This window comes from Sorex fumeus, unplaced genomic scaffold (assembly GCF_029834395.1).
Source record: "Sorex fumeus unplaced genomic scaffold, SorFum_2.1 ptg000122l, whole genome shotgun sequence".
NCBI classification, from domain to species: domain Eukaryota; kingdom Metazoa; phylum Chordata; class Mammalia; order Eulipotyphla; family Soricidae; genus Sorex; species Sorex fumeus.
In genome coordinates this window covers 22,420,787-22,446,568 of record NW_026606179.1, presented here as the reverse complement: position 1 = coordinate 22,446,568, position 25,782 = coordinate 22,420,787, and the positions used below count along the sequence as shown (strand labels likewise).

The 25,782-nt window shown below is 40.7% G+C and overlaps 1 protein-coding gene across 5 annotated transcripts in view; it reads left to right on the top strand.

The window, feature by feature from the left end:
- Window positions 1-25,782, top strand: part of LSM14A (LSM14A mRNA processing body assembly factor) — a 70,200-nt gene that overhangs the window by 22,370 nt on the left and 22,048 nt on the right. Inside the window, exons 2-7 of one of the 5 annotated variants that reach the window (XM_056136317.1) lie at window positions 6,956-7,119; window positions 8,460-8,556; window positions 19,297-19,422; window positions 23,236-23,277; window positions 24,326-24,502; window positions 24,789-24,854. In XM_056136317.1, the coding sequence (XP_055992292.1) occupies window positions 6,956-7,119; window positions 8,460-8,556; window positions 19,297-19,422; window positions 23,236-23,277; window positions 24,326-24,502; window positions 24,789-24,854 (672 nt within the window). Of the gene's footprint in view, window positions 1-6,955; window positions 7,120-8,426; window positions 8,557-19,296; window positions 19,423-23,235; window positions 23,278-24,325; window positions 24,503-24,788; window positions 24,855-25,782 lie in introns of all 5 variants that reach the window. The other 4 variants (XM_056136316.1, XM_056136319.1, XM_056136318.1 and 1 more) reach the window with 4 other exon arrangements.

Below are 25,782 nucleotides of genomic sequence, written 5' to 3'. Positions count from 1 at the left end.
CTTCGGGAACCAGAAAGGGATGCCAGAAATGTAACCTGGGTCAGGTATGTGCAAGGTAAGCCACCTTACCTGCTGTACTTTTATCTCCAGCCCAAGCCATCTTATTTAGGTGTGATTACCATTTGTCTCAGAACTTTTTTATTTGGGGGGGAGGTCACAGCTGATGTAGAGTTTAGGCTTGGCTTTGTACTCAAGGATTACACCTGGTGGTTCTCAGAACACGATGCAGTGCTGGAGGGTGGAAACCAAGTTGCTCCATCAAATATTGCACCCTACCCATTGTACTCTCTCTATGGCCCCAGAACCTTTTTCAAAGAAGCTGTTCTTCACACACCCAAATCCAATGGTTTTGTACTTTTGTCCTAAATTAATTGACTGCTGGAATATATAGGTCAGTGGAAAAGCCACTTGCCTTGTGTATATGAAAGGGGTTCAGTTCCCATCACTGCCCCCTGAAAGAAAAGTTTGCAAAACCAATTTACTATACATATTTGAGTTTATTTCTGAACTCTCCAACTTTGTTCTATGAATTTGTATGTCCTATCAGAACCACACTATTTTGACATACTACACTTGAGTGTTTTGGGGGTAGGGGACACACCCAGAGGTGCTCAGGGCTTACTCCTGGGCCTGGCAGGGCTTTGGGGACCATGTGGGGTACCTGGGATTGAACCTGGGTCAGCTGCATGCAAGGTAAGCATCCTATCTGCTGTACCAGTCACTTCTGTTCTCATTCTATGTGTGTTTGTGATTAGAATATACAAGTCTTTCAACTTTTCAAGATTATTTTGATTATTTGGGTTCTTTTAAAGTTCCGTATATGAAGGGCTGATGTGATAGCACAGCAGGTAGGGCGTTTGCCTTGCACGTGGCCAACCTGGGTTCGATTCCCAGCATCCCTTATGGTCCCCTGAGCACCACCAGGGGTAATTCCTGAGTGCAGAGCCAGGAGTAACTCCTGTGCATCGCCGGGTATGACCCAAAAAAGCAAAAAAAAAAAAAAAAAAAAATCCGTATTCGAATCTGGAGTTTGTCTTTTCTATTTCAGAAAGGGGAACTTTGTAATTTTAATAGGAAGTTTGTAAATCCTTGGGAGTATTGTGATCATAATTTCTCCCAATCCATGGATTGGGGTGACTTTTCATTTGGGGGGGGTCATTTTTAATGTCAGCAGTGTTGTAAATGTCAGTGTGTACTACTTACTTTCTACTTACTAACATTTATTTTTAGAGGGGCTGGATAGTCCAAGTAATAGAGCAGGAGCCTAGTGTACAAGGGACACCGAGGTAAGTCCCAGTACCTGGAGTACTCCATGGTTCTTGAGCACTGCCTGCCCTCTCCCAGCTGGCCACACCCCTATATAGTTATTATATACTATGTAATCTACCTTTTCTACATAAGTTATTCCTGTAGGATTTCTTAGGTGTCTTATTCTGGTGTACGCTAATGTAATTGGAATTGTTTGGTTTTGGTTTTTCGACCACTCCCAGTTACTGAGGAATTGTTGCCAGCTCAGGTGTTGCTCCAAGGAACTTCCAGTGTCAGGTATCAAACCAAAGCCTCTTGTACACAAAGCATGAGCTCAGTGTATCGAACTAATTCTCCGGCTTCAGAATCATTTTCTTAATTTTTTTTTCCAAATCCTATATGGAAAAACGTATCGGGTTTTTGTTAGTTGATTTGCAGAATTCAGTTATTAGCTCTCTTTTCCTTTTAATGGGCCTGTGGAATTTTCTATAGATGGAATCATGTAGTCTTCAGTTTTACTTCTTCCTCTCCCATTTGGATGGCTGCAGCTTGTTTAATCGTACTAACTAGAACTTCTGGTACACTGTTATGGTACACTGAATAGCTGGTTAAAAGCTAGTACTTCTGATCTTACAGGATAGCTTTCAGTCTTTTTCACCATTGAGTACGAAGTTAGCTGTGTTTTTCATATATTCCTTTTATTATGCTCAGGACATTTACTTTTTTTTTAGTTTAATATAAAACGGTGTTAAATTTAGAAAATGTTTTTTGTGTTGTGTTTCTTCATTTCAGTTACTAACATGTAGATTTTGTTGAAAAAATTTTTGAATTTCTGAATTTTTTTTACCTTGGTATTTCTAGAATATTGCCCCTCATTTACACTTATTAACGGTGTGAATCTTTTGATGTACTCTTGGATTCCATTGACTTATACTTTACTGAGAATTTTTGTGTCTGGATTCATAACAGTTGTTTCAGCCCTTCCCGCTGTGTGGTGGTAATGCTGATGCTGTGATAACCAGGGTTGCACATTGATTGCAGAATCTACACTCTGGCACTGGAGAACTAATGGCAGTTCTAGGGATTGACCTGTCAATTGTGCTTGTAAGAGGTTTCCACTGAGCTGTCCCTGGGTCTCTAGCTTTCTTAAGTTTGGGTGATAAAACTCTCTTAAAATGTGTTACAAAGTGTTTCTTTCTATTTGGGGAACTTCAGTTGTAACTGTTGCTGATTCTTCAAGCATTCAATTTACCAGTAACAAACTTTGGAAGTTTTGAATTTTGATACAATCTGTTTGTTACAGACCTATGGAGATACTGTTTCTTTTTAAGTCACTTTTGATAATGCTCTTACTTTCATTTCTGCTAATAGTTCTTTTGTATCTTCTTACCCACCGTTCCATTCCTCCGCCCCTCTGGGAGAGCCTGGCAAGCTACTGAGGCTCTCCGAGAGTATCTCACCCCTACGGCAAAGCCTGGCAAGCAACCTGTGGTATTCCATATGCCTAACACAGTAACAGTAAGTCTCACAATGGAGACGTTATTGGGCCCACTCAATTTGAACAACAGGAGTACAGTGCTACAGTGCTACCCTTTTTCTTAAGAGGATTGTCTATTTGTTGAATTTTTCTTTTTTTCTGGAGAACCATTTTTTCCCCCTCTGTTCTAATCATGGTTTTTTTTTGGGGTTTCAGTTTAGTTTGCACTTTTTCTTTTTTAATTAAGATGACATTGATTTACATATTTTTCTATTTTCTTAAAGTACATATTGATTTGAGGCTTTGCTTTTTTTTTTTCATTTTTTATAATTTTATTTATTGAATCACCATGAGAGCAGTTACAAAGCTTTCGGGTTTAAGTCTTGGTCATACAATGAAACACCCATACCTTCACCAGTGCCCATTCTCCACCACCAAAAACCCCATTATACCCACATCCCACACCCTCCCCCTACCTGCGGGGCAGATGATTTCCACATTACTCTCTCTCTACTTTGATTACATTCAATATTTTGACACCAGACCCACCATTATTATTTGGGATTTTACCCCAACACTCAGATCTGCTGAAAAGGCAACAGTAAACAATTTGTTTTCTACTGCTGGTTATGAATAACATGTCGCATGGTTGTGCAGTAGTAGTGGCCACAAGATTTTGAAGTTCCAAAATTTTAACACTTAAATCTGGAGGGATTTCTGCCAAAACCTGCTGGGTTCCGAGATTTGTTCCTGAGTCTCTTGGATCATGGCCGTTAAGCAGTTCGATTGGGAACCAGAGAGGCCATGCCTCCAATTACATAGATGAGCCGAAGATGGTTTGTGGGTGTGTCTCCCACATACCTAACTTTTGGCCGTTTACTTTCTTGGTAAACTTTGCCCCAAGTTTTTGGGGTCTGGCCAAAGGTCTGGAAGTCTGAAGGCACCATCAGGCTGCTGAGGGACTCGCCTCACAGATGCAGATTGACCTGCTGGCAGCACCTAACCCCCAAGAGGTTTTGCTATTTTAAATGTCGCATTTAGAATCACAAATTTCCTATTAAGTACAGCATTCTCTGAATCCTACGATTTTGTTGTGTTATGCTTTCTTCTCAAATTATTTAAGTTTGATTTTTTTTAATTATTGGTTTGATAGTGTTTATAATTTGAAACTTGCAAACTTTCTAGATTAATTTCACTGGGATCAGAGAAAATATTTTTATGAAGTTCACTTTTAGTTTTTGAAAGTTAGTTGGGGGCTAACCATGATTTATTCTGAAGACTGGTCCACGTACAGTTGAGAATAATGAAAATTCTGCTGTTGGACAGAGGCGATAAGGGTCTTTCCCTTACGTGCCTTTGCCAACACTGCTTAGAGCAGCAGGAGGACTGGAATCAAAGTGCGGGCCTTCTGTTATTTGGGGAACTGTGCAGGCTCCTCTGTGAAGTGCCAACAGATCAAATCATAGAATCCCAAGTTTTGAAGGATGAGGTGCTTATTGTCAACCAGTTACCCACAAGGTGCACCAGAAACACTACTCTGCTTCTCGTTGGCTAACATTTAGGTGATGGGAAATTAAGAACAGGAATATCAGGTCATTCTGTGGAATACTTATCGAGTATTCCCAAGGATACTGCAAGTGTTTAAAAAAAATCCCATAGTTCCAAACGGTACATTCCAGACAATGCATGTCAGGTACTTGTTTCACTGGAAGAACTGGCTTTATGGATCTTCCTACTCTGTAATATTTCATGTCACATTAATCTGCAGGGGTCTCTTGAGGGTTGGGATGTGTTTATTTTTCCTTTTGGATCACATCCAGCATTGCTTTGGGCCTATTCCTGAACCTGTAGTCAAGGATCACTCCTGGAGAGGCTCGGGAGACAAAACAGGGATTGAACCCTGGTCTGCAAGTCCCCTACCCACTGAACCATCACTTCAGCTCTAATCTGTGTTATTAGTTCAGATAATTGTTATTCTTAGATTATAACATTTGCACTCATACACGGGATTTTACCCCAACACATACACATTAAGTTTAATATTACCTAATGTGTATTTATTTATGTTATGGACATTGGTCTATTTTGGGAGGAAGGTGACCAGAGATGTAGAATTCTGAGAAATTAGATAAAATATGGGGTTTGGGGTGTGGTGATTGGGGGCACACCTGGCTCTGTGCTCAGAGATTACTCCTGGTGTTGCTCAAGAGGGTGTGCTGGAGCAAAAAGTGCAAGCCTCTTTAAAACTTAGCTTTTTCGGGGCTGGAGCAATAGCACAGCGGGTAGGGCGTATGCCTTGCACGTGGCCGACCCGGGTTCGATTCCCAGCATCCCATATGGTCCCCTGAGCACTGCCAGGGGTAATTCCTGAGTGCAGAACCAGGAGTAACTCCTGTGCATCACTGGGTGTGACTCAAAAAGAAAAAAAAAAAAACCTTAGCTTTTTCTTTACCACTTGACCATCAGTGCCCATTTGCTTCCAAACTGATCTTCAGCATTCATTTTCATTTTATTTTTCCCTGTCTCCAAAGGATAAATTCTAAGATGGTGGAAAGGAAATGAAGCATTTAATAGATACTGAATTTATAAGTGAAGTTCTAGAGCTCTTCTATACAACATTTTGCTTGTAGTTAACAATGCTCTATACTTAAAATTTCGTTAAGAGGATACCTCTCATATTCTCACCTTGGGGAGCAGAGAGCAGGAAGTGCAAAGATGGTGCCAGCAAATGAACTCAGGGCTCATAACTCAGATATACAAAGCAAATGGTCTGCCATGGAGCCACAGCCTCAATCAGTTTTTAGTTTATTAGGAACTAAAATGAGGTTGGGACCCGAGATGGTAGAGTGGGTAAGGAGCTTGCTTGCCTTGCACTCAGCTGATTCAGTTTCCTTCCCCAGCACCACATTAATCCCTGGGCACAGCCAGATATGTCCTAACTGCCACTACAAAATATAAGGAGCCAGAGAGATAGTACAGGGGTTAATATACTTGCCTCGCACATGACTGACTCTGGTTTGATCCCTGACACTGGATGTGGCCCCAAAACAACAAAATTATGGCCTGCAGTAAGCACTTGCTAAGTACATAGCCAAGTGGAGCCACAGGGAACCTGTAATATGTGGACATAATAGACTATTTAATGTTTAATTGTTACCTAGACATGTTAAAAAAAAATAAATAACGGGGACCTAGAACAATAGTGTAGCGGGTTGGGCACTGGTCTTGTATGAAACTGACTGGGGTTTCATCCCTCGCACCTCATGTGGTCTCCTGAGCTCAGTAGGGGTGATCGCAGAGTCAGAGTAAGTTCTGAATACTGCCTGGTATGGCCCAAAGCAAACAAGCAAAAAAAAAGTTGATGTTGAAACCAATATAACATTCTTTGTCCTTCCCCGCCCCCCACAAAGGGGTTTGGCACATGAGACTGTGCTCAGGAATCAGTCCTGGTGGGCTCATGCTGGGATTGAACCCAGGTCAGCCCTGTCAATACATGCACCCTATCCCTGTACTGTCACTCCAGCCCATTTTTTGGAACTCCTAAATAGATAGACATTTTTAGAAGTTTTCTAAGACAATCTGACACGTTAATAAATTTATTAAAAACTGGGGGAATTGGTTTGTTCAGATTCCTAGACCTTTGCTCCAGAAAATCTTAATCCAGTGGAGTTGAATGAATTACCAGAAATCTTTGTGGCCATTTTGTTATTTGTGATGCTGGTATTCTACAGTTTAACTTTGAATAATGCTATCTTAAATCTTAAATAATCCCACTTAATTATGTGGGTTTAGATATACCTCGGACTGCTGACATCTCGTTGAGACTGCTCGTGTGTGTGTGTGTGTGTGTGTGTGTCCATGATTTACTCAGTTACTGATGAATTTTAGGCATGAGTGTGCCAACATTTAATCGCTTCACCAGTGTCCACTTCCCTCCAGTAGTGTGCCAAGTTCTCTCCCACCCACCAGCCCGTCTCTGTGATTTACAATTCTGTGACTGATGGGTTTCTCAGAGCTTGGAACACCTGGAGGAGGTACAACCCAAATGCCATAGAGATAATACTGGGTTTAAGGCACGTATCATACGTGTGATCAACCTCAATTTCTATCCCTATCACCACACAGTCTCCTAAGCATTGTGGGGTGTTTCCCTGAAGGCCCCTCAGACTTGAGCAGCAACAATAAATGGTGATAATACACAATCTCACATGTTCCCTGTTCTCTCACCAGTTCGGTCCTTTGGTACAGAAGACAGACCAACAGATCGTCCAATACCACCTCGAGATGAAGTCTTTGAATACATTATTTTCCGTGGGAGTGATATTAAAGACCTCACCGTTTGTGAACCACCAAAACCACAATGTTCTTTGCCTCAGGACCCAGCTATTGTTCAGGTAACTAATGAGTAAATTTGTCTTAGAATGCAGATAAATTCCATTATATGTCTTGCCTTGGCTTTTTACCTACTGAGTTTTGGGGTATTTTTATTATAATAAAAATTATAACTTTTATTAATAATAAAAATTTGAGGGTCTTGGGGTTTTTTGTTTTTGTTTTTCAATTTTCTCAATTTAAAGTTTATGTGATTTAACATTTCTTAGTTATCTGGATGTCTTAAAACAACTGGATAATATAGTTCCCAAATTTGTTTACTGTCTTTTTTGATCAAAAGTTGGACTAATTTTAAAAGTAACTGAGGAGTCTTATTTTTATTAAAAATATTTTCTGGAGCCAGAAAGATAGTACAGCAGGGAAGGCCCTTTTTTGAGTGCTGCCAACCTGTGTTTGATTCCCCTTCCTCCATCCCCCCCAAAAATTTTTTCCAGTTTCCACAGTAGCTAAAATACCTAAAATTTGTTAAGATCTAATGGTATAAGAAGCACTATTTGAACCAAAGCATTTATATATGCACATTTAATTCTCGCAGTACTCCAAATTTAATACCATTCTTAAAATTATTCTGTCAGAAAATTGAATTAGAACCTCAATTTGAGCAGACCTAGTCAATCTGGCTCCAGAATCCAAGACCCATGCCACTGTATTCGTATGTGTTTCATGCTACAAGCCATGGTGATATTGGTTATTTTTAGTCTTCTGAAGACATGCTAAGTGGTAGGTAAAATTTAAATGGAGATGAGTAAAAGGTACTTTTAACAAGTCAGAGTGGTGTTTTCTTCCAGCACCGTAATTCTTACTTATGAAAGTATCAGGCTTAGTATAAACAGTTTTGACTTTTCATACTTTTCCCCCTCTTTCCTCTTTCACCAAAAATAATAGTTTATTGGGGAAATACAAAAGAGAAAAGAGAGAGAGTACCTCATAAAGTTGAAGAAAGGAATAAAAGAACCCAAGTTGGGATGCCAGCTCTGCCCAAAATGGAGTATACCTGTATACTTTTTTTTTTCCAGCAGAATTGCTTACTCAGTAATTTTTCCTCAGTTCTTTTCTAAATCTGTAACAATCTTAATTCACAGCAGTTTATTGTGGAATATAACATTAATTACATTGAATGTAATTGGTACATACATACAGATACTAAACTTGGTTATTTAACCATTTCATACTATAGTAGCTTGTTATAATTGCCTTTTGTGTTTAGTCATTGAATGCTATAATTAATTGGAAATTTAAATATCCAACTTTTAAAACTTATATTCATGTTGTTCAGAGCCTGGGAAAATAACCTATGGTCTTTCTTTAGTCTTCACTAGGCTCATCTACTTCTTCATTCCAGACAGTGGGTTCCTACGGACCTTTTGGCAGGATGCCGACATACAGTCAATTCAGTCCCAGTTCATTAGTTGGTCAGCAGTTTGGTGCTGTTGGTGTTGGTATGTTGTGCTTTCTTCTTTTTCTTTTTTCCCCCCTTTTTTTACTTATTTTCCAATTTTTAGCACAAGGACATATCAAATTTATATATTATTTTATATATTTTATATATAATAATATATTATTTTATATATTTTATATTTATATGCTATTTTATATAGCAAACGTTCAGGCATATTGTTCGGTGTTCCTTTTTGTAACTTATATTTTTAGGGCCTTATTTAATGTTCCTACTCATAACTGGTTTTGTAAAGCTTATTTCTTTAAAAAGTCAATCGTAAAATAAAATACCTAGATATGTCATTGAATGTTATTTTAAATTTATGTTATAGAAAGTGGATCCATTTTAGCGTTTTTCCCCCCAACAGTATTTTTATAAAAGGTGGTTGGAGGTAATGCTGTTAATTATTATTCCAAAATACTAATGAGGGGGCCAGAGCAATAGTATAGTGGGTAAGCCACTTGGGCCTTGCACACAGCTGACCCAGCTTCCATCCCCAGCATTCCGTATGGTCCCGAGAGCATTACCAGGAGTAATTGCTGAGCACAGAGCTAGAAGTAAGCCCTGGGCACTACCAGTGTGACCAAAACCAAAATAAGTGGGTAAAAAAATATTAACGTCATTAAGGAGTATTTATATTGTGTGAAAGATTGCTTTTAGTATATGTTGGTCAGATTAGACTAGTGTTACTTTATACCTGTGTACCTTAACCCTTAAGTCCCCCTACATTGCAGTTTCTAACTAGAGAGTAATGTTTTAAGTCTCAAGAGTTAGACCTTAATCTTTTATAGTTAAAGTAAAATCATCATTTAGGGGCCAGAGAGATAACTTGCCTTGCTCACAGCTGCTCCTGGGACTCATTTAGTTCTCCCAAGCCAGCCACGAGTGATCCCTAACGCAGAGTCAGGAGTAAACCCTAAGCATAACTAGGTTTGGCCCCAAAATAAAATAAAATAATCCTTTACCAATTTACATTGTTACACTGAATCATAAATCTAGCTTTTAGGGGGGCTGGAGCCGTAGTGCAGTGGGTAGGCCTTGCACACTGCTGACCCAGGTTCGATTCCCAGCATCCCACATGGTCCCCCTAGCACCGCCAGGAGTAATTTCTGAGTGCAGAGCCCTGAGTGTAACCCCTGAGCATCGCTGGGCATGACCCAAAAAAGCAAAAATAAATAAAGTGGCCTGGAGCGATAGCACAGCAGGTAGGGCGTTCGCCTTACAAGCGGCCAACATGGCCGACCCGAGTTCTATTCCTCTGCCCCTCTCAGAGAGCCCGGCAAGCTACTGAAAGTATCTCGCCCGCACGGCAGAGCCTGGCAAGCTCCCCGTGACGTATTCGATATGCCAAACACAGTAACAAGTCTCATAATGGAGACGTTACTGGACCCGCTCGAGCAAATCGATGAACAACGGGAGGACCATGACCGTGACCATCTTGAAATTCATTAGTTAATAAATTTAGTTAAAATTCCTAAGATGTTATTGTATAGATATGATTTCTCAAGAATATAAATATTTTGCATATGTATAAAATAAAAAGAGTCTGGAGAGATAATGGTTTGATTACAGGCTTTGCATTCAGGGAGGCCCAGGTTTAATCCCCAACATTGCATTTGGTCCCCCAACCACCTCCAAGAAAAAAAGCTGAGCACCTCAGGGTGTGACCCCAAAACAAAAAATGGGGGGAAACAGATTCTTATTTGTGCAAAACTGTCTTTTCTCAATACTGAGAATTTTCAGTAGTATGCTCAGCTTGTATTGATTACTCTGGATTTGCAATTAAGGCGCAGTTCTGTGACATCATGAAAATGCAATCTTTTTAAATTGCAAAAAATAAAAGCAGGTCTTAAAGTGAATGAATGTAAGCTGGAACTACTGGTGCTAACGGTGGGGCCCAAGCAGCACCACATCCTTGGGCTTGCCAGCCCAGAAGCCTGAGAATCACCAGAAGAAAAAAAGTTCCCCTTTTCCCCTGTAAAAGAAAATATCGGTACTAAGGATATATCTGAAATTGAAAACCATACAGAAACAGTTTGGGTAACCTGTACTCTTGAAGTTGTTTTTGTTTGGGGTTTTTGTTTTTTAATATTTTACAGACTTAGACTTTTGTGATTACATTTCAGTCATACAATGATCGAGTACCCATCCCTCCACCAGTGCCCATTCTCCACCCCCAATGTTCCCAGGATCCCTCCCTCTGCTTCTGTGGCAGGCACATTCCCTTTTACTCTCTCTCTCCTTTTGGGTGTTACGGTTTGCATTATAGTTACTAAGTGGCCATATGGTCAGTCCATAGTCTACTTTCAGCACACATCTCCCATCCCGAGTGAGCCCTCCAAGCATCATTTACTTGATCCCTTTTCTATGCCAGCTGTCCTTTCCCCCAGCACATGAGGCCGGCTTCCAAGCCATGGAGTAATCATCCTGGCCCTTATCTCTACTATCCTGGGGTGTTAGTCTGGTGAGAGATGTTTTAAGAACAAATAGAATTGTAAGAAAAACTTGACTTGGGTTTATAATTAGGAGTGATATTCATGTTGTTACTTTTGAAACTGTTCGGTATGTCTTATAGAATAGGACTTAAATAGTATTGGAAGTTCTAGTCAGAGAGCCCTTAAGCAAGAGAGAGAAAAATAAAAGATTTCCAAATTGGAAAGGAACTACTTGGAAATGACACTATATATAGAAAAACCCTAAAAGTCCTTTAGGAAACAGAACTGATGAATTCAGTCAAATTGCAGTATACAAAGTCAGTGTGTTGCATTTTAATATTATAATAATTGTCATAAGAGATTAGTGTATTTACATTTGGGTTAAAAACAAGAAAGGGGCCAGAGAGATAATGCAGAGTTTATCCCCAGCGATGCATATGGTACCTGGTACCTGCTGGGGATAACCTCTGTATTGAGCACCACCAAGGAGTGACCCCTGAGCACAGTGCCAGCAATAAGTTCTGAATACTGCTGGGTGTGGCCTTAACCACCCCCACTAAAACAAAAGTCTGATACATTACTGAGTAATAAATTGAACTAAAATGGTGAAGACTTCAAAATGATGAAGAAGATTGAAAACTATTAGATACACTAATGAAAGAAATTGAAGAATACATAATAAATGAGAGATTAGAGAGTACCACAGTGACATGTTGTTCTTGCACACAGCTAACCCTAGGTTTGATCCCAGCATCCTGTTTGGTCCTCTGGACCCTTTAGGAGAAAGCCCTGAGTACCACTGGTGTGGCCCAAAAACAAAATACTTGTCATTAATTAGAATTAATATTATTAAAATATTCATTCCACCCAAAGCAGTACACAGGTTTAGTGCAACCAGATGTTTAAGTTTAAAAAAACTTACTAGAAAGTTTAGGTAAATTAGGATTATACTGTGTTAATTGGAAAAACTTTTTTATTTGACATTTATATCATAAAGTTTTAATAGCTCTAGTGCTTCTAAAAATAAAGAGCTGTAGCTTGACAGAATTAGGAACTGACCTGCCATTTTCAGAAGAAAGTTACAAATGACCGGTTCAGTGGGAAAATGTTTAAATCGGGGCTAGAGCGATAGTACAGTGTCTAGGGCATTTGCCGATCTGGGTTCAATTCCCAGCATCCCATATGGTTCCCTGAGCACCACCAGGAGTGATTCCAGAGTGCAGAGCCAGGAGTAGCCCCTGTGCATCGCCGGGTGTGACCCAAAAAGCAAAAAAAGAGAAAGAAAAATGTTTAATCTTGCTGATAATAGAAATAAAGCATCTGCCTCATCTCTATGTCTAAGGCCGTGGGTTCAGTTCCTAGCACCAAATGAAAAGAGAACCAGAGATAGGCCATTTAAATATTCACCATGACAGTGTTTCTCCTTGTCAGTTGGGGCGGGGGCACTTGTGTGTTGACCAGGAGAGTTTTGAGTTCCTCCCAGGGCTGCAGTGTTGCGCTTTGCAAGCCTTGACATCACATGGCCCCTGAGCATTGCAAGGTATAGCCAAACACGAGTTTGAGTATATGCTTTGGCAAGAGTTGGAGTGGGAGGGGAGGAGATATTCTTCGTTGAAAGAATGAGGCACCAGGTAAATTAGAGCGTTTTATTCAATCCTGGGGCAGTTAATTAAACTATTATTGTTGTTACTATTATCTTATTATTGTAGAAATCCCACCAGTAAGTGCTGGGGGTGTTCAGGACAGGCTGTGAGGTGCTGAAAATTGAACTCAGGACCTGACACATGCATCGTGTATATACACCTTGAACAGTAACAGTGGCCCTAAAATGATTTTTTTTGGGGGGTCACACATTGCAGTGCACAGGGGTTACTCCTGGTTCTGCACTCAGGAATCACCCCTGGCAGTGCTCATAGGACCATATGGGATGCTGGGAATCGAACCCGGGTCGGCCACGTGCAAGGCAAATGCCCTACGTGCTATGCTATTGCTCCAGCTCCTCTAAAATGATTTTGAAATACAAAGATGAGGCTCTTTTTGCCCTTAATTTATGAACTGAAAATTGTTATTTAATAAAGTGACATGATAGCTGTACCATGCTGAGTACCTGTAGTACGTTACCTCAGCAGTCAGATGATGGGTGCATTTTAAATTGACCATGTTTTATCAAAGAAGTTTGAAGATGAGGAATATTGCTCGATGAGACAGCTCCTAAGTGGTAGCAGCAATATTATGTAGGGTTAGGGTTTAGTTTTGTCTTTTTAAGCACACATGAACTACTCAGTAGAACAGGCAAATTTGTCCCTTAAAGTAAGTTATATACTAAATTCAGAAAGATTAAGGACCAGAGAAGTAAATCAGCAGTACTCTGCATGTCTTGTGTATGTGAGGCCTTGGTTCTGATACCTAATAACAACAATAAATTGGAGCAAATGATGAAGAGTATCTGAAATATCTCCAAATAACCTGAAATTGCACACATTTGTAAGTTATAATGAATGGCAGAAAATTGTAAAATATTGTTTTAATGGTGATCATAAAATACAACATGTCCAGGCCAGGAAAGCAGTTGGAGTGGTCTTCCATATACACCCTCTGGAACCACATGTCTCCCAGGGAATTGTTGTGTGAGGTACGAATCCCCCACCCATGAGCCATGAGCCATGAGGAATGGTATTGCCAGGTTCTGGGCCCCCAACTCTGCTAGGTGTGTGGCCTCTGTTTTTAAATGTAGCAAATATAAAAATCTGTAAGTGGAGCTTAAGAGATAGCGCTTCAAAAATTTCATAGTTTTAAATACATAGAGTTGAAGGGCCTGGAGAAATAACTCAGCAGCTTGGAACGCCTGCCAAGCAAGCAATGTGGTAACGTGTTCAATCCCTGGCGCTACCACGAGCACCAAGCACAGTCTTAGCAGCTCTCCCGTAGGCAGTTTCCCTCCACAATTGTAACCAGACATGTGTAAGCAGCTTAACAGGCCTGTGACGTCCCCCACACCCTTCCCACAAACACCACAACTTTTTCTTTTTAAGTGCAGATATTATCATGAAATTCAGCCCCTGGTGAGCAGGTATGGGAGGACTGCAGTGACCTCCCGTGAACCCCAAGCCCCACAAGGAATGAGCCCTGACTGACACTGTCAATTGTGACCCAAAAATCAAAACCAAGATAATCTGAAGACGTGAAAAACTATGCCAACCAACTTCACTTAAATAGACGGATTCTTTGCAACATTGAACTATATTAACTAAGGCAACTTAAGAGGAAATAACATTTTAGTCTTCCTGTATGTTATAAGAAGTTGAAACTGAGCCAGAGAAATAGTACAGCAGGCCCTCGCAGCAAGTGACATGTGTTTGTCATACAGCACCACATACTATGGTTCAGAAGTGATCCCTGAGTTCAGAGCCAGGAGTAGGCCCTGAGCACTGCCAGGTGCAGCCTCTGAACACAAGAAGTTGAAACTGCCTCAAGTGCCCCTGAGGTCCAAGCAAACTGCCTCATTGGCTTATATTGCTGTGAGTGGTCCCTGGACCCCCTAAGCACTACTTGGGAGCCCACCACCCAGTAAAAAATGGAAATTGAAACCATAATTAAAATCTTTATGGTGGTGGGGGATAGCACAGCAGGTAGGGCGTTTACCTTGCACACGGCCGACCTGGGTTCGAGTCCCAGCATCCCATATGGTCCCCCGAGCACTGTGGGGAGTAATTCCTGAGTGCATGAGCCAGGAGTAACCCCTGTGCATCGCTGGGTGTGACCCAAAAAGCAAAAACAAAACAAAAATCTACATGATGGTGGGTATGATGACGCTTAGTCATTTATAGAGGTGTGCTAGTGCTAAATCAATCAAGTGGCCACAGAGAGAGTACAGGGGGCACTTCTTTTGTATGTGGCCAACACAGAGCCCCCCAGCACTACATGTGGTCCTCCAGTCTTGCCATGAGAGATCCCTAAGCACAGAGCCAGGAATAAACCCTTAGCAATGCCAGGTGTGGCCCCCAAACCAGAAAAATACATCAAATTTTTAAATGTGTTCAGTAAAATATAATTCTCTCTCTTTTAAATCTCTCTGGGGGCTAGGCTCAAGTGGTCCAATCCCTGGCCCCAGTTCCAAGCTGGGTGCAACCTCAGTGGCTCTGCCACAGTAGGGGGAAAAAAGTGGAGGGGGGGTGGAAGAGAGATAGTACAGAGGTGCTTGCCTTGCATGTGGCCAAACGGTTTTGACCCCTAGCACCCCAGATAGGTCCTTCAGGCACTGTCAGAAGTGAACCCTGAGTACAGGACCAGGAGTTAGCCCTGAGCAGTGCCACAAATGGCCAAAAAAAAACAAACAAGTATGTGTTTACCACAACAAAAAAACTTTAGTCATTAAATCTACTGTTTAGGGAAGAAAAAAATTTGCCAATCCTACACAAACTTTTGAAGAACAGAGGAAAGGGACCCGAGAGAGATTTCAGCAGACTGGAGCACATCTTTGTGCGATGGAGCCTTAATTCAGTCACTGGCAGCCACAGGTCTCCTGAGCCTCCCCCCAACCCTCCAGCACTGAAGTAGGAGTAGGCCCTGAACACCACCAGATACAGCCCCCAAACAAAAGAGAACAGAGAAAGAGCTCTACCAACATGGTAATCCTAGCCAGATAACTGATGTGCCAAAATCTAAGGATCCTGGTCATTACAAGGAAAATACAACTCACTGTCTCCTGGGAACATGAATGACAGATTCCTTAGCGTAGTATTAATAGTGAAAACCGGCAGTTCATAAAGGAATAGTTTATAATAGAAGAGTAAGATTTATCTCAGGAATGCCAAGACGGTTTTAAACATTTGAAAAGTGTTGCTAAGTTACCACATGAACAATGGAGGAAAAGGGCAATTCCAGAGATAATAAACAGACATTTGATTAATTAAAAAAAAAAAACACCTGTTAACAACTAAGGAATAAAAGAGAATTTCCTAAATTTGGTCACTGAAATGAAAGGCTTTGTAGGTTTGGAGAAATAGTACAATGGGTGAGGCAAGCATCACCCTTGCTTATGCCAACCCGGTTTTAATCCCCAGCACTGTATGGTCCCCTGAGCACCACCTGGTGTGACATTAAGACAAAAAGAGTAAAAGCTTACTTACATAATCATGAAATGATGCTTTCTCTTGAGGTAAAGAATAAAGGCCAGATTATCTTCTGTTTTATTTAGTATTTTTCTAGAGGTACTAGTCAATTCACTAAGGCCAGGTTTGGGGCAGAGGGAGTGGGGAATTTCCCAATTCTAAAATTAGAAAGAAGACTGGTTGCATGTGGCCCATCTTGGGTTCTATCCTTAGCACCCCGTTTGGACCTTTGAGCCCTTCCAGGAGTGATCTCTGAGCAGAACCAGGTACTGGAAAGAGTTTAAAATACCGTTAGGACCTGAGAGAGAACAGGTCCTAACAGTATTTATTTTAAGGTGCTTGCCTTGCTCACAGCTGACCTAGGTTTGATCCCCAACATCTTATATGGTTCCCTGAGCACAGCCAGGTGTGACAAAAAAATATCCCTCTATGGGGGGAGTTGATTTGACTCAGCAGTAGAATACTTGCTCTCAATTCGCGGGGCCTTGGGTTCAGTCTTTGACACCATCCAAAAAATACAAAGCAGATGTGGTTCAGTTAGTGAGATTTTATTTTAAAACTCATGTAATAGTCATTCTCAACAGAGGGTGGGTAATTTATCTCTTTCCCCCCAAGGTCATCATAATGAAGACTTTCAGTTGTCACAGCTGGTAGAAATTAAATTTCAAAATGTTTTAAAAATAGAAATTGATATGCTGATTCTATTGTTTCTGTAAACCAAACCGAGTAAAAGCCAAGAAAGATTTGAGTAAAATTTGAGAGTTTTGCCCATTTTCAAAATGTACTATAAAGTTGTAGCACGGGACAGTAAATTTCTGATAGACAAATCAGGAGTAAAGAGTATAGAAATAGAACTACTTAAATACCGGTTTAAGTGAAGATGGAAGCATAGTTCACTGAAGAAAGGAAAATCTGAGTAATGTACCAACTGGATATTTATTAGGAAAACATTAACCCTGAGACCAGTTCTTGAGTCCATGCCTTGCATAAGAGCAAGGCCCCAGATTAAATTCCCAGCCCCTAAACCCCACCTCCCACCCTCCTCCCCACCACACACAGGTAGCCCTGGTAGCCTCATCTCCACTAGGTCCAAGCTACATTGCCTTTCCAGGCTGAGCAGTTGCCCCACAGAGCCCTCAACTATATATTGCCAGGAGTGAGTCCTAGCCCTGCTACGGAGGATCCCTTCCTCCAAAAAAATTGAACCTTGACCCTTGCTTCACACCATGCCCCCCTCCCCAAATTTTTTCTAAATAGCAGAATTGGGATGGGAAGGTTAGTGTGATATGACCAGGAACTCAATAGGTGGAAATAGAGCATGGTCAGGTAAGGTAAGAACAGTGGGGATGTATGAATACACCCCAACAGAGAGAGTAGTTTCCATCTTGGCCTTTGTCCAGAAACAAGTAATGGGATGCTTATCAGACTCTCCTAAAATTAGAGAGTGCTGGTTCGCACATTTTGGAGAAGATGGTAGATCGTTAGGCCTCTCCCAAAGTAGCTGGAGCTGTGTACTGAATCTATTGCCCCACCACAGAATTCCCAGTGATCTGAGACATCTGAGGTACTGTGCTACATTCCCATGACTCTTAACAGTTCTGTGAACAACTAGACTGCATTGATGTAGAAGTCATTCCCAGAAGGGGAATGAGGTTAAAGACCACATCGAAAGCAGTAATGGGTGGAGAAAGTGGAGTTACTAACCTAGAAATGAGAGGATCACACCTTTGTAACCATGATCATCGCTATCAGTGTCCTCCAGTTGTTCATCAATTTGCTCGAGCGGGCCCAGTGACATTGTGAGACTTGTTGTTACTGTGTTTGGCATATCGAATATGCCACGGGGAGCTTGCCTGGCTCTCCGAGAGGGGCGGAAGAATCTAACTCAGGTCGGCCAGGTTGGCCGCATGCAAGGCATACATCTTACTCGCTGTGCTATCGCTCCAGCCCAACCATGATCATAATCTTCACATATTTCAAGACAGGCAAACAACTGCTGTGAGCTGAGTGGACAGGTGGAAATAAGGAAACATGAGAGATATGGGAGGTTTTGGGGTTGGTTTTTTGGGTTTGTTTGTTGCTTTTTGGGTCACACTCAGGGATGCTCAGGGGTTACACCTGGCTCTCCCCTCAGAAATTACTCCTGGCAGTGCTTGGGGGACCATATGGGATGCTGGGGATTGAACCCAGGTCAGCCATGTGCAAGGCAAATACCCTACCTGCTTAAAACACTTGAGCCCCCAAGAGATGGGAGGTTTTAGTTCCTGGAGTTGTGTAACACAAATTTTGACTCTCAGACAATGAAAAAGCTGCACCAGAATAGAGAGCTAAGGAATACTGAAATTGTTTCTCCTAGAAAAAAAACTATGTAGATTAAATATTAAGACAGCACAGTATGAAAAGTGAATGGTGCATAAATACTGTAGAAACTTAGAGTAGATTGAGATAACCTAGTATAGCGAAGAGCAGACCTTTCCTAGGGATTTTGTTATCTCAATTTTACCAGAACATTTTGTAGTTTCTTTAAGCAGAAAGCAACCCAAGTTATAATCTGTGGGGAAGCATTTGAAATGCAAGAATAGAACCTTCCTCATACATTTCTCTACTGATTGGCTATTTGTGAAGATACTTGTTTATAAAAGTAACTGAACTTGATCCAGAGAGGTAGTTCATGCTATAAGGCTCTTGCCTTGTGTGCAACCAAGTACTGCAAGAATCAGGAGTAAGCCCTGGGCACTACTGATTGTGACCCTAAAATAAAACATAAAAAGCAGGAAATTGACCTTAATATTGGTGAAGAATGCATCGTTTTTTGGAGCTGGGGGTAGAAACCAGCCTCCAACACATGTGTAGTATACGCTGTACCACTGAACAACATTCCCTGCACTAAAACATACCATTTTTCTTCTTTATCAGACAAGAACTCTGGCATGACCTTTGCTAACTTCCCAACAGTATCATATGTGTTACCACAAATTGTTGACACCTACCCAAGGATGCTGGGTGGATTATACATTGGCTTGGGTTATTTTTTTCCTAATGATAAAATCTGGAACAATTTTTCTGTTTTCACAAAATTATAATCATATTACAATTATTAGTATTGGGGAACAATAATTATATCATTAAAATAGTATATTACTTTATATAGTCATTTCTTATTTTAACTTTTTATCATTGAAACTTCTCTTAAAGCAGGAAGCTCCTTGACGTCCTTTGGAACGGACACTTCCAACAGCGGTACTCTCTCCCAAAGTAGTGCGGTTGGTTCTTCTGCTTTTACACAGGACACAAGATCACTAAAAACACAATTATCTCAAAGTAAGTTGCTTTTTACTTTCAAATAATTCCATTCTGAATTTCTGTAGTAAATTCTCTTTCTCTGAATGTATACAAGCTTTTGCAACTTGTAAACCACATGTATAATTCTTATTTGGTTCTTTAGATGTTTTATTACTCATTTGCCATGAAGTAAGTATATTATTAAATGACTGTTGACTTATTAGACTTTTTTGCAATTCTTAGACATATTTTAAATATGTCGCTATGATTTTTTGCAAGCAATTTTTATTATTGTAATCTGTATAGAGTATTTAGCATAAACCAACACTGAAAATGAATTATTCTTGTTGAGTTTTATCCCAATTGGAAAAGACAAACTGCATGATACTGTTAAGTTTTCCCTAGCCTCTTCCCAGGATGTAGAGCAGTGGTTCTAGACCACAACCACATGATCTGCAGAGCTGCTCTACAAATGTAGGTTCTAGGGTACAAAGCAATAGTAACAGGGTTAGGGCAACTTGCCTTACATGTGGCCAACCTGGGTTCAATACCTAGCACCACATATGGTCCCCAAGCTCCACCAGGAATGATCCCTGAGCTCAGGTGTGGCTCCAAAACCAAAAGAAACTTGAAATAAAGTAGATTCCCCTTGCATGTGGCAGGTCCCAGTTCCTTCCTGGGCACTACATGGTGCCCTGGGCACCACCAGGAATGGTACCTGAGCTTAGAACAAGGAGTAAGCCTTGAACAATAGCTGATGTGGTGTGTCGTCGTACACACACACACACACACACACACACACACACACACACACACACACACACACACAGTAATCGACCAGAAAGTACATGAGGTAAGGTACTTGCTTTGCACATGGCTGACCAGGTTCCATTCCACACCAGCATATGGTTCCCCACACACTGCCCAGGAGTGATCCCTGAGCATATCCAGGTGTGGCCCAAACCCCAACCCACCACCAAGAAAAGAAAACTTAACCCAAATTATGTACTGAGGCTAAAAGACAATGTTATGACAGTAATGAGAATCAGAAAGTCTGCATAAATGCATTTCGTATTATGTATTAAGGCCAGGAGACTGTGGCTCAAAGGACTACAGTGTACACCGAATTTTGGGGTCGCGGGTTAAATCCCTGACACCTCAGATTCCCCAGCACCACTGGGTATGACCCAAACCAAAAAACAAAAAGGGAAGTTGACCAATTTCTGTGTTTAAAGAATATAATAAGAGAAATCATCTATATGGCCCATGTTAGAGTCAAGAGCATCTGAGTCTTTGAATTTTATTTAGCTGAGAATCAAACTGCACCCGGGCTAGTCTTGGGAGAGCACCATAGCTGGGTGTGCAAGCCCAGACACTGACACCAGTAGCCACAATAGGCAAAGGAGGTTGAGGAAAATGAATCACACATGTGATTCATTTTTAAGTTTTATTTTTACAATAGGAGAACCCTGTCATACTCCTAGAGATGAAGATGAATATTGGAGAAACTACCTCTTGTTTTAAGTAAATCTAAATGGAGGTGGTAGTCGGGTGCAGTGACACAGTATATTGCTGGTGTTACACTGTTGGGGTTGTAAAATTATGACCTAAATTATAACAAAATCTTTTTAAGTGGAAATGTAATCATTAAGAGACAGCAAGGCTATAGTATATAAATATGAATGTACTTCTAGACATTTGAAAAAGAGATGGTTTGCCTAATTGATAATAGTAGACATAGAGCACTGCGGGAGTAAATTTAGAAATAAATGGAATAAAAGTCCAATTATGGGGCTGGAGAGATAGCACAGCGGGTAGGGTGTTTGCCTTGCACGCAGCCGACCCAGGTTCAATTCCCAGCATCCCATATGATCCCCTGAGCACTGCCAGGAGTGATTCCTGAGTGCAGAGCCAGGAGTAACCCCTGTGCATTGCCGGGTATGAACCAGAAAGCAAAAAAAAAAAAAAAGTTCAAGTATAAATAAGTGGTGTGTGATAAAAGGGGACTATTTTGTTGGGGGGAGGGGTTGTTGTTGTTTTTGGTATTGGTTTCTGAGCACTTGCAAGGGTTCACAGGGCTTAAACCTGGCTCTGTGCTCAGGGATCACTCCTGGGAATGCTCCAGGGGCTTAAACGTACTGCTGGGGATTAAACCCAGGTCAGTTGTGTGCAAGGCAAGCACTTTTCTTTTATACTATCTCACTGGCCAATAAAGGTTGTTTTTAAGTTAGCACAGGAAGCCTGACTTTGATAAGTACTATTGTGCTTATAGACATATTCCTAATTATTTGGGGAAAATAGCTAGGATTCCTTTCCCTGTTACAGAGGACTAATGTAAAGTTTCAGTAAATACTGTTTGACATTTGTAAGGGACCTTGGGGATAACCCTTGGTAGACCACACCTGCCCTGTGAGCATGAGGCCTCAGGCTCAGTCCCTGGCACTGCCTTGCATCTGGCAGCTTTGCCATTTGGGACCCCTGGCACCACAGTAGAGTGCAGTCTCTGGTGAAGACCTCAGCTAAGGCATATGCGAGCACCGCAGCAAAGTATGTGGTGCCTTGGGGCTGGAGAGACAGCACAGCGCTTAGGGCACTTGCCTGGCACACAGCCAATCCACAGCATCCCATGTGGTCCTCCGAATCCCACCAGGAGTAAGCCCTGAGCACAGCAAAACCGTGTTTTTGAGCAGAGGGATAATAGAGTGGATAGGGTGCTTGCTTTGAACTTTACTGGGTTTTACCACCTGGTATGGAAAAAAAAAAAAAAAACAAGATAAAAATAAAGTGTGATAACTGGCAAGCCCCACAACTAAATTATATAATTGCCATTGAATATCACCATCAATAAAGAAGGATAGGAATCTGCATTTACATTTCACCAACTTCACCGAAGCAGGGAGTGTGTGATTTGCGTGCAGAAACCCAGGGTTTCCCCTGGCACTGCATGGTTCCCTGTGCACCACCAGGAGCAACCTTTAAGCATACAGTCTGGAGTAACCCCAAACCTTAAAAAAACTAAAATATAAATTTCATCAGCTAAGCCTGGGGATTTAGCTCAGCTGATGAGCCTTCAATGCACAAAGCCCTGAATTAATTTCACCAATTTCTAAATTAAAAAACTAAAGCTACTAGAATTTTCTTTAAGCTATAGTAAATAATATGAGCTATTTCAAGATGTTTTTACTACGCTGCAATAATTTTGGGGATCTAATGTCACCTATATTTTGTATTTCCAGAAAAAAATGGTCATAACTAGAAACTTTATTAGAAACTGACTTTGTGCACAAACAAATGAGTTCTTACTTGCTGTGATTGCTCTGTTGTTTTTCTTTGATACTTGTGATACAGGATCTTTTTTTCAAACATAAACTAGTTGAAGTAAGTTTTACAAGATCCTTTCATGAGTATTATAAAATTAAGCACTAAACCTTTCTAAAAACTTAGGAGTCGGAAAGCTGGTATAGCAGCTTGATGGCAGCAGACACCGATCAATCCCCAACACCATATATGTTCCCCTGAACACCACCAGGAGTGAGCCCTGAGCACCACTGGATGTGCTGCCCCGTTCCTCCCCAACCCCCTCAAAAAAAAAAACCTTAGTACTTATAAACAAATCACTTTCCAAAGTGATGTGTAATTACAGAACGTTTTTTTAATAAGCCAAAACTTGTATAACCAACCTTGATTATCTGATATAATCAGTGGGAAGATTCCAGTACTGCTACTAATGACCAAGTAAAATTTGGCTGGAGGTGGGGTGATTCACATTTATACTTGCCTCCTTTAGATTAGTAGTTTTTAATTCTTCTACACCAGCACTGGTCTGTGCAATAACTGGTTATCTGCTTTCAGGAACCTTAAATCTGATGCGGGGCTGGAGAGATAGTACACCAGGTAGGGCACTTTCTTTGCCTGCAGCCAATCCAGATTCAGTCCCTTGAACCCCACATGGCCCCCAAGCCCACCAGGAGTGATCCTTGAATGCAGAGCCAGGAGTAAGCCCTGAGTACTGCTGGGTGTGGCTGAGAAAAATGGGGGAACTGGTAAAACTCATAATTGACCCTTAAGGCATCTGGTGTGCAGCTGTATTGTCAGCACTCAGCTGCTCACCACTTGGCACAGATGCTCACAGCTATCGTGGGCAGTCTGTTTGGGAATACTTAGGAAAGTACAAATTAGCTATTAAGCAAAAATTTGCCAAAAGAGCTTTCAAATGGCAAGAAATGAGTCTGTCTGCTGTACGACTTATTTTATTTTTTTTAATTATTTGTTGCTGACCTTTTAGTACTGTTTACCCAAGCCCCTGAGGCATTGAAGAACTTCATCTATCGAGTTCTGTGGTTCCTTGTAGTTGAAATTTAATTGAGAAAACACCTGTAAATATATATGAATTCTATAAATATGTAAATTTAATTACAAATTTATGGTTTTATATTATATAAATGTATAAATTTATATATAAATAAATTGAATATAAAGGTATCACTTCAAGCATAACTTTTCAGGGGAAAAAAGTTTTTTAATGTTAAAACCTCTGGAAATAACAGCTAGAGTATTCGTATAATCTGTGATTGTATTGGGTAAAGTCTGTATCTGCCTATAGTATGGTCTTGAGAACTATCTGGGCAATTTTAATCAGGCACCTATTTTTGAAAAACTTATTAAACCTGATTTCACCAGATCAAAATACTGGTAAAGTTGAGTTTTGTTAGGGTTTTGTGTCTTTTGTTTAGTTTTTTTTTTCTTTTTTAATCTTTACTAATCTAGTGACAGCCCACTGAAGATGATGAGGTATAAACTCTTGTTCTTTTATGTAGGTTAATTTCAGATTTGTCCTTAGGATTCGAATTGGTAGAAATAAAATTCTAGGCTATTTTTAGGGTTTGATTATTTTGAAATCCCCGAGGATAGGGTAGTTTCTTATCTTCTGGTTACGTTTTAGGTCGTTCAAGCCCTCAGTTAGACCCTTTGAGAAAAAGCCCAACCATGGAACAAGCAGTGCAGACCGCCTCGGCCCACTTACCTGCTCCAGCACCTGTTGGGAGAAGGAGCCCTGTATCAACCAGGCCTTTACCATCTACCAGCCAGAAAGCAATAGAGAACCAAGAGCACAGGCGAGGTAGCACTTTAGCTATTTACTATTCCTTAATTGACTTATCAGCATTTTCCATTCACCTTTTTTTCATTAAAAAGATTTACTTATTTTAATGATCCTAGAAGGTTTAAACTGAACTTGAGATTTCACGAAATAGTGATGGTTTGATGAAGCCATGATGGTGGTGGGGGCATAGATTTTTTTTACATTTTGTTGGGGTTAGTTTCTCCCCTCTTCATCCCATTTTTAACTACAGAAATATTTGGTTCTATGTCTTGAGTTGATTTGTCACTTTGTATATCTTTTACAGCTGAAGTACACAAAATTTCAAGACCAGAAAGTGAGCAACTCAGAAATGATAATAAGAGACAAATAGGTAAGTTTCTTGGATCTAAAAGCTGATACCCCAAAAAAATAAAATAAAAGCTGATACCCTGTTCTTCTCAATAGAGCTTTATAAATGTGTGACTCATAATTAGTTTTTTTTTTTAATGCATGATAAGGGATGGTCAGAAAGATACTACAGAGATAAGATGCTTGCCTTGCACGCGTCCAACCCAGGTTTGATACCCAACACCCCACATCCTCCTAAGAGTAAGCCCTTGAACACAGCTAAGGTCCCCACTCCCCCAAAAAATCATGACAGAATCATGAAGCGATAGTACAGCAGATAGTCATTGCCTTGCACTGCCTTGCACAAGACTGACCCGGATGTAATCCCTGGCATTCCACAGGGTCCTCTGAGCACTGCTAGGAGTAATTCCTGAGTGCAGAGCCAGGAGTAAGCCCTGAACATCACCGGGTGTGAGCCCCCCTAAAAAAAAAATTCAGGGCTGAAATACTGGAGAGATAACTCAAGTGGTAGAATACATATACTTAAGTTCAAAAAATAAATAAGTATTTAACACTAGGGGAATTTTACTGCGGTTAAAAAAAGTAAGCTTGTGGAGTTCATGCCCAATTCAATCAGCTAATCACTGGCTGAATAAATAGCAGTACTCCTACATTTTAAAAAAAAAAAGCAAGCTTAATGATGATGGTGGTTTTATCTAGATCTATTTCAGTGGCATAATGTCAGAAGAACCACACATCAAAAGCATTGCCAGAAATAATCTATGAAATACAGATAGCCTTATATTGGAATATTGTGCCGATGTTACTTTCTGTACTTTGGTACCATGCGGTGTCTTACATAAAGTGTTGCGTTGGAAGGGAAGCTGGGAAGTGGGCACATCAGATCACTCCCAGTGCAGAACTCCGGCACCACAAACATGGTGCCAGGATTAGACCCATGGCCCCTGAAT